The sequence below is a fragment of the Haliotis cracherodii genome, unplaced genomic scaffold (assembly GCF_022045235.1).
Source record: "Haliotis cracherodii isolate W230 unplaced genomic scaffold, xgHalCrac1.p SCAF_42, whole genome shotgun sequence".
Classification (NCBI taxonomy): Eukaryota; Metazoa; Mollusca; class Gastropoda; order Lepetellida; family Haliotidae; genus Haliotis; species Haliotis cracherodii.
This window is the reverse complement of record NW_027266300.1, coordinates 217,377-231,620: the sequence shown is the minus strand read 5'-3', so window position 1 is coordinate 231,620 and position 14,244 is coordinate 217,377. Positions and strand designations below refer to the sequence as shown.

The 14,244-nt window shown below is 46.4% G+C and overlaps 2 protein-coding genes across 2 annotated transcripts in view; both read right to left on the bottom strand.

Annotated features, from left to right (window-relative positions):
* Positions 1-14,244, bottom strand: part of LOC139441616 (uncharacterized) — a 49,996-nt gene that overhangs the window by 19,398 nt on the left and 16,354 nt on the right. The window contains exons 6-10 of the mRNA XM_071222427.1: positions 12,509-12,661; positions 12,010-12,117; positions 9,359-9,487; positions 4,625-4,777; positions 2,733-2,894 (exon numbers count right to left, since the gene is read on the bottom strand). Of these exons, the coding sequence (XP_071078528.1) occupies positions 2,733-2,894; positions 4,625-4,777; positions 9,359-9,487; positions 12,010-12,117; positions 12,509-12,661 (705 nt within the window). The remainder of the gene's footprint in view (positions 1-2,732; positions 2,895-4,624; positions 4,778-9,358; positions 9,488-12,009; positions 12,118-12,508; positions 12,662-14,244) is intronic.
* On the bottom strand, positions 7,722-8,815 carry LOC139441619 (putative uncharacterized protein DDB_G0290521). Its single transcript, XM_071222431.1, has 4 exons — positions 8,591-8,815; positions 8,406-8,474; positions 8,168-8,215; positions 7,722-7,901 (listed from the first exon to the last, which is right to left on the bottom strand). Exons 1-4 carry the CDS (start codon positions 8,813-8,815, stop codon positions 7,722-7,724), a joined length of 522 nt encoding a protein of 173 aa, XP_071078532.1.

Genomic DNA, 14,244 nt, shown 5'->3' with positions numbered 1-14,244 from the left:
GGAACCCAAGAACATGGAAAACATGGAAACACAAAAACATGGGAACAAGGAACATGAAAACATTGGGAACACGGAAACATACAAATATACAAACATAGAAACATACAAACATACAAACATGAAACATAGGAACATGAAACCATGGGAACGTGGAAACATGGAACATGGAACACGGAAACATGGAAATATGAAACCATGGGAACGTGAAAAACATGGAAACATGAAACCATGGGAACGTCGAAACATGGAATTACTGAAACATGGGAACATGGCAACACGAGAAGCCTGGATACATGAAAGTGGAAACATGTTTGTACACTGACTTAAGCAGGGACTGCAGCATGCTGTTCACATTGTCGCTAAATATAATCCCAGAAAAATTCCTTTTGAATTTATATGATGTATATGATCAAACCTCTCTTAATCATAAGTATACTTCTAAATGAGGCATATGATCAAACCTTCTTTAATCATAAGTATCCTTCTATATGAGGTATATGATCAAACCTTTCTTAATCATAAGTATCCTTCTATATGAGGCATATGATCAAACCTTTCTTAATCATAAGTATCCTTCTATTCTGCTTGTAAGTGGCACCGTGTAGTGGCACAGTGTAGTGGCACAGTGTAGTGGCAAAGTGTAGTGGCAAAGTGTAGTGGCACCTTTGTAGTGGCACCGTGTAGTGGCACCGTGTAGTGGCACCGTGTAGTGGCACAGTGTAGTGGCACCGTGTAGTGGCACCGTGTAGTGGCACCGTGTAGTGGCACCTTGTAGTGGCACCGTGTAGTGGCACCGTGTAGTGGCACCGTGTAGTGGCACCTTGTAGTGGCACCGTGTAGTGGCACAGTGTAGAGGCACAGTGTAGAGGCACAGTGTAGATGCACAGTGTAGAGGCACAGTGTAGTGGCACAGTGTAGTGGCACAGTGTAGAGGCACAGTGTAGAGGCACAGTGTAGTGGCACAGTGTAGTGGCACAGTGTAGTGGCACAGTGTAGCGGCACAGTGTAGCGGCACAGTGTAGCGGCACAGTGTAGCGGCAAAGTGTAGTGGCACAGTGTAGTGGCACCGTGTAGTGGCACAGTGTAGTGGCAAAGTGTAGTGGCACAGTGTAGTGGCACCGTGTAGTGGCACCTTGTAGTGGCAAAGTGTAGTGGCACAGTGTAGTGGCACAGTGTAGTGGCACAGTGTAGTGGCACTGTGTAGTGGCACAGTGTAGTGGCACAGTGTAGTGGCACCGTGTAGTGGCACAGTGTAGTGGCACAGTGTAGTGGCACAGTGTAGAGGCACAGTGTAGTGGCACAGTGTAGTGGCACAGTGTAGTGGCACAGTGTAGAGGCACAGTGTAGTGGCACCGTGTAGTGGCAAAGTGTAGTGGCACCGTGTAGTGGCACAGTGTAGTGGCAAAGTGTAGTGGCACAGTGTAGTGGCACCGTGTAGTGGCAAAGTGTAGTGGCAAAGTGTAGTGGCACAGTGTAGTGGCACCTTTGTAGTGGCACCTTGTAGTGGCAAAGTGTAGTGGCACCGTGTAGTGGCAAAGTGTAGTGGCACAGTGTAGTGGCAAAGTGTAGTGGCACAGTGTAGTGGCAAAGTGTAGTGGCACAATGTAGTGGCACATTGTAGTGGCACAGTGTAGTGGCACCGTGTAGTGGCAAAGTGTAGTGGCACAGTGTAGTGGCAAAGTGTAGTGGCACAGTGTAGTGGCACATTGTAGTGGCACAGTGTAGTGGCACCGTGTAGTGGCAAAGTGTAGTGGCACAGTGTAGTGGCAAAGTGTAGTGGCAAAGTGTAGTGGCACCGTGTAGTGGCACCTTGTAGTGGCACAGTGTAGTGGCACAGTGTAGTGGCACAGTGTAGTGGCAAAGTGTAGTGGCAAAGTGTAGTGGCACCGTGTAGTGGCAAAGTGTAGTGGCACAGTGTAGTGGCACAGTGTAGTGGCACCTTGTAGTGGCACAGTGTAGTGGCACATTGTAGTGGCACAGTGTAGTGGCACCGTGTAGTGGCACCGTGTAGTGACACCGTGTAGTGGCACAGTGTAGTGGCAAAGTGTAGTGGCACCGTGTAGTGGCACCTTGTAGTGGCACCTTGTAGTGGCAAAGTGTAGTGGCACAGTGTAGTGGCACCGTCTTGAGGCACAGTGTAGTGGCACAGTGTAGTGGCAAAGTGTAGTGGCACCTTGTAGTGGCACCGTCTTGTGGCACAGTGTAGTGGCAAAGTGTACTGGCACAGTGTAGTGGCACAGTGAAGTGGCACCTTGTAGTGGCAAAGTGAAGTGGCACCTTGTAGTGGCAAAGTGTAGTGGCACAGTGTAGTGGCAAAGTGTAGTGGCACAGTGTAGTGGCAAAGTGTAGTGGCACAGTGTAGTGGCAAAGTGTAGTGGCACCGTGTAGTGGCAAAGTGTAGTGGCACAGTGTAGTGGCAAAGTGTAGTGGCACAGTGTAGTGGCAAAGTGTAGTGGCACAGTGTAGTGGCACAGTGTACTGGCACAGTGTAGTGGCACAGTGTAGTGGCACCGTGTAGTGGCACCGTGTAGTGGCAAAGTGTACTGGCACAGTGTAGTGGCACAGTGAAGTGGCACCTTGTAGTGGCAAAGTGTAGTGGCACAGTGTAGTGGCAAAGTGTAGTGGCACAGTGTAGTGGCAAAGTGTAGTGGCACAGTGTAGTGGCAAAGTGTAGTGGCACCGTGTAGTGGCACCATATAATTACAGAAGGGATTTATAACGAAGAGATGAACCTTTGATTATTGGAGACAGAGCTTGGGAGAAGTCCATCTTGCCGAGGGACTTGGCACAGGTTTTTGTTGTTGAATTTAGTCTTTTATGGTTGAGTCGTCCGATGAACTTGGACAGGGAGCCTGTCACTGTATTAGTAGTTGTGACGCTTGTGTTCCTCCCATCTGTGGAGTGAGTGAGTGAGTGAGTGAGTACAGTATTTTCTTGAGTATAGTGCACACTTTTCCCCTCAAAAACACGGCTTAGTAAAAACGGGGGTGCGCATTATACACACCATAATCATTTTGATGTTTTCTTCCCCAAGGCAAAGACATTGCCATGAGCACGTAACACCGGAAATACCATGTCAACAAATCCGTACTGGTGTACACAATGTAATCTTGTAATTACACTGTCTGGTTATAAAGTGTTCATTGTATATCTGGACTTTGTAACATATTTCATTAACTTTATTCAAAATTCCTACTAATAGGAATGTTTTAATTAATTTCGGTGAGTGAGTGAGTTTGGTTTTACGCCGCTTTTAGCAATATTCCAGCAATGTCACGGCGGGGAACACCAGAAATGGGCTTCACACATGGGTTTCACACATTGTACCCATTTCGGCGTGACGAACGAACGCTTTAACCACTTGGCTACCGGACCGCCCCTAATTTCAGCGAAATTGTGAGTGAAGCGATCAAAAGATCATACAACTCACCGTGTTATAAACAGCAACCATAGTCGGATTACCGCTATTGAGGCCTTGAAACGAACTACAGTTGACAGAGAATGGATACATATATCATAAACACACCATACTTTGACTCATTAAAAGTTCTATTTGTTGTATTTTGATGATTCTATGTCAACATGTAGTTCTCACAATCATGTGTGCAGGAGCCTCTATGGTGACTGGTCAAGTTGTTCCATGTGAAAAAAATTAACCAGCGATAGCGATCAGCTGCACCAAAGTGCTACACTTAAGGTTATTATTATTACTTCATATATTTAGTAAAAGCTGCAACTAAAATAACATGATATTGGAATATATTATTCCTGATAAAAAAAATAGTTTCAGGTACAATTTTTCTTGATCCTTGCATCAACATCCTTTTAAGTTATATCATTGGGCAAATTTTAACCGAAACACCGGTAGATTCCAAGAAAACATATAGCTGATTGCGGTCTCCGGCTTATTTTACGAGAAAATACACAAGGTGATCTTAATCCCTGCAAAAAAATACAATTTAAACGGTAAATCAACATGTCTGGTGATTTTTTTATCTCAAATTTCATGTTCTGACCAAGTTTCTTATCACACGTTTGTTTACCGGAATTAGCTGAAGGGGTACGGTGTAATTTTTTTTGGCACAAAATATTTCAAATGTTTTTTTGCCCAAATACTGAATTCACTAGAAGGGGGTGCGCACTATACTCAAGAAAATACGGTACTTCTCAAGCTTCAGAAATATGTGGAAATGCATGGAACAGGGTTGAGTACATCTTGACTTTGGAGGAACGTATGTGAATACATAAACTGCAAGTGATTCTATGGAAGGCTAACCAAGCAGTATTTTGGGGGTTATGGTTCAATAAAAGAAAATTAGGTCATGCCTACAAACAAACTACTGATTCCTGACTGGCTGATACTAGAATGGGCAGGGCTTGGGTTATGATTATTGCACTGAACAATGTCCCTGATTTGGTACGGTGGTCTACAGTCATGTGTGTGTTAATCATGAAATAAGCAGTCTGTGAAGTTAAAATTGTTCAACATATTTATGACAGTGAGTGAGATGGGTCAACACTGCTTTGAACAGTATTCCAGTTCTCATTTATAATGTCAGATGCCTCAACATTACCGACCATCCTAGAGGTGAATGCAACAGTCAATTACTGAAGGAAGACAAACCTGTGAGTATAGGAGACAGATTCTGAGAGAAGTCTACTTTTCCCAGGGACTTGGCACATGGTTTGGTTGTAGAGTTGAGTCTCTTGCGAGTCAGCCTGCCAACACATCCAGTGGGGGACCTGCTTCTGTGTGTGTCTGGTGCCACTGTGTCATCTGTGGAGGTTCAAAGCACTTTTATCATCCAAAACTGGCTCCTACAGCAGATATCACATGGGTGAGATCAAGCGATATCTACATTGTAGATATCGCTGCAATCAAAATACATCACATTGCTTTGCAGTCCATTGTGACATCATTGGTTACCATGATGTTACAATCAAATGACATCACTAATGGCTCTGCTACTGAAGCTGTTAGCAGTACTTTTTTTACACTTAAGACACTGCTTATTACTGTCTACAAACTGAAATATAGTCGTGCCTTGTTTATACGGACACCTGCGTCATTTCACATTTCGTCCGTATAAACGAATTTCCGTATAACTGAAACCAGCTTCTTACTGGAAGAGTTACTTCCCTTCAATTATGCAACTCATGACAGATGACAAAGTCTGTCATGGAAGTTTGAACTGTCACCAATTGTCGATTTTCCTATGGTATGTCCAAATTCAGTGCCATACTTACACAACTTTGACCTTTGACCTCCACAGACGCCATATGTATCGAAGGGGATTACATGTACAATAAACAAGCTCGTCTCAAACATAACTCAGTGTCACTTGGTTAATTGACTTCTCACGAATCAAAGGATTACCAACAGCGGAAGTGTATTGTCCGGATAAGTGAGACAATTTTGTGTGCATTTCAGTGTTTTGTGTATGAAAATGACTGTCCGGTTCCGGAAACTGAATTTCCGGATATACGGGTAAATTTATATAGTAATTATTTCGTTTTGAATGAAAATCGTCCGGGAACCGAGGTTTCCAGATATCTGAAGTCCGTATAAGCGGGGCATGACTGTAGTTGGATTGGATTGGATTGGATTGGATTGTTGTTTAACATCGCACTAAGCAATATTCCAGCTATATGACGGCTGTCTGTAAATAATCGATTCCGGACCAGACAATCCAGTGATTAATATCAACTCAATTGGGATCGATGACATGCACCACCCGATCCCGTTAGTCACCTTTTACGGCAAGCAGGGGTTGCTGAAGACCTCTTCTACCCCGGCATCTTCATGGGTCTGGAGACTGATATTGGATGATAAATAGAATCTCACCCTCATGAGCTTTTCCCTTTTTTCAACTGTGTTGATATATTTAATATCACAAGACACGAGGGTGAGATTCTCTATGTCAACAGGATCCAGCACACAACCAACGTCACTGTCACCCCCGTTCTATCTGTTCTAGCGACACCTTGTGTTGGTGTGTCTACTGCCTGGGTCAGGTGTTACTAAAATATAAATATTTTTTACATATGGATATTTATCCTGCATTACTAAATAAATGCTTCTGCTGCTATTTTTCTGACCTAGGTGACAGGAGCTGTGAGAGGCTACAGAAGTTGGTGTAGCCACTAGTTGTGTGGCTTCCTTCTCCCCACAGCGACCACAAGAACAGATGTGGCAGGGTCACACACAATCACATCACTGCTAGTAATGGACCATCTGAAAGGACTTCGCAATGGGAGGTCACTTTAGACGTAGTATTGCAGGATAAGTACCCAAATGTAAAAAATATTTAGATTTTACTAATTTCTTTATCTTATCCTGCATTACTACCTTATTGCATCTTTATCAGAGGGAACTAAGGGGGGCATTCCTTTCAGATGGACATTAGGACAAACCCTTCAACCAGCCTGGGTTACCCAGAGGGAACTAAGGGGGGCATTCCGTTCAGATGGACATTAGGACAAACCCTTCAACCAGCCTGGGTTACCCAGAGGGAACTAAGGGGGGCATTCCTTTCAGATGGACATTAGGACAAACCCTTCAACCAGCCTGGGTTACCCAGAGGGAACAAAGGGGGGCATTCCTTTCAGATGGACATTAGGACAAACCCTTCAACCAGCCTGGGTTACCCAGAGGGAACTAAGGGGGGCATTCCGTTCAGATGGACATTAGGACAAACCCTTCAACCAGCCTGGGTTACCCAGAGGGAACTAAGGGGGGCATTCCTTTCAGATGGACATAAAACAAACCCTTCAACCAGCCTGGGTTACCCAGAGGGAACTAAGGGGGGCATTCCTTTCAGATGGACATTAGGACAAACCCTTCAACCAGCCTGGGTTACCCAGAGGGAACTAAGGGGGGCATTTCTTTTAGATGGACATTAGGACAAACCCTTCAACCAGCCTGGGTTACCAGATATCAGCCTGAGAAGGAAAAGCAGAAATCATAGGCCTTCCTGTCCGATAGAATAACACAACAAAGAAAAGTAGGAGGTGTGAAATCCAGTCATGGAAAAACAGGAAAATTAGAAGGGGCGTCAGCTGGAATAAGCGGAAACCAAAACCCCCTAGTCTGGGGTCATTATTATCAGGGAGGTCGCAGGGTCACTTCTAAGCTGCCGGAATCAAAATCATCTGTGGTCAGTGAGTGGACTGTTTCGCTACCACCAGTGGACCGATACTATGAAAACCTCGCAATTCTTCAAGAGCCACGTCTCGGAGATAATGACAGTATCCGAGTGCCAAACACAACCCTCCATGATAGACTGAATGGAGCCATTGCGGTGGAGAGCCAGGGTCGAAGGGACTGCTCGAATCTCATGGGGGTTGTTGATTCTAGGCGGGTTCATCCCGCTGATTTATATGAAGGCAGTATAATGAAACGCAGCCATAGTGAGATAGTGTTACGACTAACTTCCATCTTGGATGTAGGCGAGACGGGAATAAATAGTCATTTTCCAGATCCACATTGTGTCTTGAATCGACGGAGGAAAACCCTCAAGGCTCAAACTTGTTACAAAAGAAGTTCATCCTCGTCGGATCTGTCCGGCTGGTAGTAGATTTTTACCGATGATATCCTTGCACAGCCCCACTCGAACCATACTCAGGAGTAGTCAAGGGCATGTAACTCACTAAATCCAGTCGCTGTAGCTAACGCTAAGAGAAAAAACATCTTTTTGGTTAGATTGAAGATTGGAGAGGTTCTAGAGGACTGTGGTGGTGTCTGTGGTGGTGTCTGTGGTGGTGTCTGTGGTGGTGTCTGTGGTGGTATCTGTGGTGGTGACTGTGGTGGTGTCTGTGGTGGTGGTGGTGTCTGTGGTGGTGTCTGTGGTGGTGTCTGTGGTGGTGTCTGTGGTGGTGACTGTGGTGGTGTCTGTGGTGGTCTGTGGTGGTGAATGTGGTGGTGTCTGTGGTGGTGACTGTGGTGGTGTCTCTGGTGTCTGGTGGTGTCTGTGGTGGTGTCTGTGGTGGTGTATGTGGTGGTGTCTGTGGTGGTGGTGTCTGTGGTGGTATCTGTGGTGGTGGTGTCTGTGGTGGTGTCTGTGGTGGTGTCTGTGGTGGTGTCTGTGGTGTCTGGTGGTGTCTGTGGTGGTGTCTGTGGTGGTGTCTGTGGTGGTGGTGGTGTCTGTGGTGGTGTCTGTGGTGGTGTCTGTGGTGGTGACTGTGGTGGTGTCTGTGGTGGTGTCTGTGGTGGTGTCTGTGGTGGTGTCTGTGGTGGTGTCTGTGGTGGTGTCTGTGGTGGTGGTGGTGTCTGTGGTGGTATCTGTGGTGGTTGTGGTGGTGTCTGTGGTGGTGACTGTGGTGGTGTCTGTGGTGGTGTCTGTGGTGGTGACTGTGGTGGTGTCTGTGGTGGTGTCTGTGGTGGTGTCTGTGGTGGTGTCTGTGGTGTCTGGTGGTGTCTGTGGTGGTGTCTGTGGTGGTGTCTGTGGTGGTGACTGTGGTGGTGGTGGTGGTGTCTGTGGTGGTGTCTGTGGTGTCTGGTGGTGTCTGTGGTGGTGTCTGTGGTGGTGTCTGTGGTGGTATCTGTGGTGGTATCTGTGGTGGTGTCTGTGGTGGTGTCTGTGGTGGTGACTGTGGTGGTGACTGTGGTGGTGTCTGTGGTGGTGGTGGTGTCTGTGGTGGTGTCTGTGGTGGTGGTGGTGTCTGTGGTGGTGTCTGTGGTGGTGACTGTGGTGGTGACTGTGGTGGTGACTGTGGTGGTGTCTGTGGTGGTGGCTGTGGTGGTGTCTGTGGTGGTGTCTGTGGTGGTGTCTGTGGATATGGCTGGCATCATGCGCATCATCATAAAGTCCACCATGTTTTGTATTTATTTCCATTTTAAAAAATCCTAATACTAATACTAAAACAATGCGATCCAATATGGCATGCAGTTACTTCCCTTTACATGTGCACTGCTTTACTGTGCCTCTCATGTTATGGTCATGGTGGCAATAGGAGTTTGTATGCTTGTTTATGTAGGGAGGCCCTTCCCCAGGTTGATGGTACACAAATGTTTATTTGGTTACATACTGGTTTGAACAGGCAACAACAAAAAACCTACATAATTGAGAACATATTGATTATCATAGGATAAAGAAAAGGAAAGGCAGAGGATGCTATCTGCTTCTTCAAACTGGGGAGCTTAGTTCTCAGACATCCATATACCGGTAGGTCAATGACTGGCAGTGAGGTGATTGTGTATGACCACGCCTCTTACAGTCACGTGGTCACTGTGGGAGGAAGGAAGCCACACAACTTCTGTTGCCAGACCTCTCACAGCTCCATCTCCAAGGTCTGAAAACTAGCAGTAGAGCATGAAGGTACTAATGCAGGATAATATACAAAAATTAACTATCGATACCTTGTGTTGTAAGGGATCCCATGGTCCATCTGTAGGTGTAGGTGTGACTACTCTCTCCATCGGTTTTAGCTGAAAAAAGTCTCTCCCCGGTTCTTGTCACAGTAGGAGTAGAATAAGCAGGCTGAAACACTGTTAAAAAGCAAATACTTTTGACCACCGTGATCAACCACACCCTCAATCATAAAAAACAGTATGTCTTGATAAGAGCTCCTCCCTGGCGACAGTAAAGCATGAAGTACTGTAGACTGATACTATCCTAGATTCTCAACACCACCTTCAGATGTACTTCAGATGATGTACTACCCATAATGTCCTGGTGTAAGATTGACAGTCACCCACAATGCCTGCTTTATTCCTGGTGTAAGAGTGACAGCTTCCCACAATGCCTGCTTTATTCCTGGTGTAAGATTGACAGCTACCCACAATGCCTGCTTTATTCCTGGTGTAAGATTGACAGCTACCCACAATGCCTGCTTTATTGCTGGTGTAAGAGTGACAGCTACCCACAATGCCTGCTTTATTCCTGGTGTAAGATTGACAGCTACCCACAATGCCTGCTTTATTCCTGGTGTAAGAGTGACAGCTCCCCACAATGACTGCTTTATTCCTGGTGTAAGATTGACAGCTGCCCACAATGCCTGCTTTATTCCTAGTGTAAGAGTGACAGCTACCCACAATGCCTGCTTTATTCCTGGTGTAAGATTGACAGCTACCCACAATGCCTGCTTTATTCCTGGTGTAAGAGTGACAGCTACCCACAATGCCTGCTTTATTCCTGGTGTAAAATTGACAGCTACCCACAACGACCTGGTGTAAGATTGACAGCTACCCACAATGTCCTGGTGTAAGATTGACAGCTACCCACAATGTCCTGGTGTAAGATTGACAGCTACCCACTATGTCCTGGTGTAAGATTGACAGCTACCCACAATGTCCTGGTGTAAGATTGACAGCTACCCACAATGTCCTGGTGTAAGATTGACAGCTATCCACAATGCCTGCTTTATTCCTGGTGTAAGAGTGACAGCTACCCACAATGCCTGCTTTATTCCTGGTGTAAGAGTGACAGCTACCCACAATGCCTGCCTTATTCCTGGTGTAAGATTGACAGCTACCCACAATGCCTGCTTTATACCTGGTGTAAGAGTGACAGCTATCCACAATGCCTGCTTTATTCCTGGTGTAAGATTGACAGCTCCCCACAATGCCTGCTTTATTCCTGGTGTAAGAGTGACAGCTACCCACAATGCCTGCCTTATTCCTGGTGTAAGATTGACAGCTACCCACTATGTCCTGGTGTAAGATTGACAGCTACCCACAATGTCCTGGTGTAAGATTGACAGCTACCCACAATGCCTGCTTTATTCCTGGTGTAAGATTGACAGCTACCCAAAATGCCTGCTTTATTCCTGGTGTAAGAGTGACAGCTACCCACAATGCCTGCTTTATTCCTGGTGTAAGATTGGCAGCTACCCACAACGCCTGCTTTATTCCTGGTGTAAGATTGGGAGCTACCCACAATGTCCACTGTATTCCTGGTGTAAGATTGACAGCTACCCACAATGTCCTGGTGTAAGATTGACAGCTACCCACAATGCCTGCTTTATTCCTGGTGTAAGATTGGCAGCTACCCACAATGCCTGCTTTATTCCTGGTGTAAGATGGACAGCTACCGACAATGCCTGCTTTATTCCTGGTGTAAGAGTGACAGCTACCCACAATGCCTGCTTTATTCCTGGTGTAAGATGGACAGCTACCCACAATGCCTGCTTTATTCCTGGTGTAAGATTGACAGCTACCCACAATGCCTGCTTTATTCCTGGTGTAAGAGTGACAGCTACCCACAATCCCTGCTTTATTCCTGGTGTAAGAGTGACAGCTACCCACAATGCCTGTTTTATTCCTGGTGTAAGATTGACAGCTGCCCACAATGCCTGCTTTATTCCTGGTGTAAAATTGACAGCCACCCACAATAAGTCTATGTTAAAGTATGGGAGTTCTGATCATCTTAGGGGCGGTCGGGTAGCCTAGTGGTTAAAGCGTTCGCTCGTCACGCTGAAGACCCGGGTTCGATTCCCGACATGGGTACAATGTGTCAAGCCTATTTCTGGTGTCCCCCGCCTTCTATGTTCCTGGGGATCAGGGTGCCTACTGTGTTCCTGGGAATCACAATTTCTACTATGTTCCTGGGGATCACAATGCCTCCAATGTTCCTAGGGATAACAATGCCCCCTATGTTCCTGGGGATCACAATGCCTACTATGTTCCTGGGGATCACAATGCCCCCTATGTTCCTTGGGATCACAATGCCTACTATGTTCCTGGGGATCACAATGCCTACTATGTTGCTGGGGATCACAATGCCCCCTATGTTCCTGGGTATCACAATGCCTACTATGTTCCTGGGGATCACAATGCCCCCTATGTTCCTGGGGATCACAATGCCTACTGTATTCCTGGGGATCACAATGCCTACTGTATTCCTGGGGATCACAATGCCCCCTATGTTCCTGGGGATCACAATGCCCCCTATATTCCTGGGGATCCCAATGCCCCCTATATTCCTGGGGATCACAATCCCTACTATATTCCTGGGGATCACAATCCCTACTATATTCCTGGGGATCACCATGGTGTAAGATTATTCCTACCAGATTCTTCCACAGATCGAGAAGTGCAGTGGCTCAGTCTTCTGACAGGAGTTGGTATCCTCGACTTCTTTAGCGTCTGCCTTTTGTCTTTCGTGTCCTTGCCGGCCACTAAACATTGTACCACAAATATCAACACAAGAGTGGTAAATAGCAATGTATTGAAGTCCTTAACAGCTTATATATGTCATGCAAAGACGTTGATACTTGATAACATAAATGACAAACAATTGAAAATGACTTCTGCTGATCTTCTATCCACAAAGATGTGTACTGTCAGCCTGTGGCATGTCAGCATGTCTGCTATAAAGAATTGTTGTGTTAACAAATCCCAACTTTGCGTTATAGCTGTGACTACTTCATGGGTATAGAGAACCAGCCTTGCAATTACAGGAACATGCTCAGCACTTCCAGTGTAAGTCACTGAGAATCAATAACCTTCCCTGAAACAGCACGGCGACCTGTAAGGGAGAGGCTGCATCTAATATCGTAGGACTGTTACCTGCTTTGGTCTTCTCAGCTGCTGATGGATGTTTGGATAGTGATGGCAGCTCCTTGACAACTGACAGCTCAGAGCTTTTCTCCATGGAGGAGGATTTAAAGGCATTCATCATCTCCTTCAACAGACTGGCTGCAGAGTTTCTCCTGGCCAGACCTGCAACACGTCCCAGTACACATCTGGAGGATACACTTAGAACTCAAGTCAAATAGTCAAAGACATACATCTTGAAACAGCCCAATCACACTGAACACCTGATCCAGGAAAAGGGGGATGTCGCTCCACAGTCTGGGCCTATATCTAGTCAACATACTTCTCCAAGAGGAGGTGACCCTCCACAGTCTGGGCCTATATCTAGTCAACATACTTCTCCAAGAGGAGGTGACCCTCCACAGTCTGGGCCTATATCTAGTCAACGTACTTCTCCAAGAGGAGGTGACCCTCCGCAGTCTGGGCCTATATCTAGTCAACATACATCTCCAAGAGGAGGTGACCCTCCACAGTCTGGGCCTATATCTAGTCAACATACATCTCCAAGAGGAGGTGACCCTCCACAGTCTGGGCCTATATCTAGTGGATGTACTTCTCCAAGAGGAGGTGACCCTCCACAGTCTGGGCCTATATCTAGTCAACATACTTCTCCAAGAGGAGGTGACCCTCCACAGTCTGGGCCTATATCTAGTCAACGTACTTCTCCAAGAGGAGGTGACCCTCCACAGTCTGGGCCTATATCTAGTCAACATACATCTCCAAGAGGAGGTGACCCTCCACAGTCTGGGCCTATATCTAGTCAACATACATCTCCAAGAGGAGGTGACCCTCCACAGTCTGGGCCTATATCTAGTGGATGTACTTCTCCAAGAGGAGGTGACCCTCCACAGTCTGGGCCTATATCTAGTCCACGTACTTCTCCAAGAGGAGGTGACCCTCCACAGTCTGGGCCTATATCTAGTCAACGTACTTCTCCAAGAGGAGGTGACCCTCCACAGTCTGGGCCTATATCTAGTCCACGTACTTCTCCAAGAGGAGGTGACCCTCCACAGTCTGGGCCTATATCTAGTCAACGTACTTCTCTAAGAGGAGGTGACCCTCCACAGTCTGGGCCTATATCTAGTCCACGTACTTCTCCAAGAGGAGGTGACCCTCCACAGTCTGGGCCTATATCTAGTCATGTACTTCTCCAAGAGGAGGTGACCCTCCAGTCTGAGCCTATATATAGTCCACTTACTTCCCCAAGAGGAGGTGACCCTCCACAGTCTGGGCCCATATCTAGTCAACGTGCTTCTCCAAGAGGAGGTGACCCTCCACAGTCTGGGCCTATATCTAGTCCACGTACTTCTCCAAGATCAAGTGACCCTCCACAGTCTAGGAACCATCTTGTCTACGTACTTCTCTAAAGGCATGCGAAAATCCACAGTCTGGGCACATCTACATGTCTAGTCTACATACATTACTGAATAGGGGCACAGTGGTCTATTTAACTGCTGGCCCGTTGGCCCGTGGTGAGCTAAAATTACGAAAGGCTTACTGAAACAGAAAGTCAATGGCCCGTCTGGCTAGTCTGCTCGTGAATCATGTAATTGTGATGAGAAAATATTTAGATGGCATGAGGTTGTGTGAATGGTTAACTCAAAGATCATCTTGGTAGAATGACACAACTGGCTGCCTATTCTGTAATGTTATGACAACAACATCTTTATTTGCTCATAAATTGCCACAAACTGAGGCAAATAGAAGCC

What these genes read in the sequence shown, in the direction of transcription:
- LOC139441619 (XM_071222431.1), bottom strand. Translation starts at nt 8,815, where the DNA reads ATGGTGGACTTTATGATGATGCGCATGATGCCAGCCATATCCACAGAC. An exon ending in CACCACAGACACCACCAGAC is followed by an intron (nt 8,216 to 8,405) that starts ACCACAGACACC and finishes ACACCACCACAG; the next exon opens with ACACCACCACAGACACCACC. An exon ending in CACCACAGTCACCACCACAG is followed by an intron (nt 7,902 to 8,167) that starts ACACCACCACAG and finishes TCACCACCACAG; the next exon opens with ACCACCACAGACACCACCAC.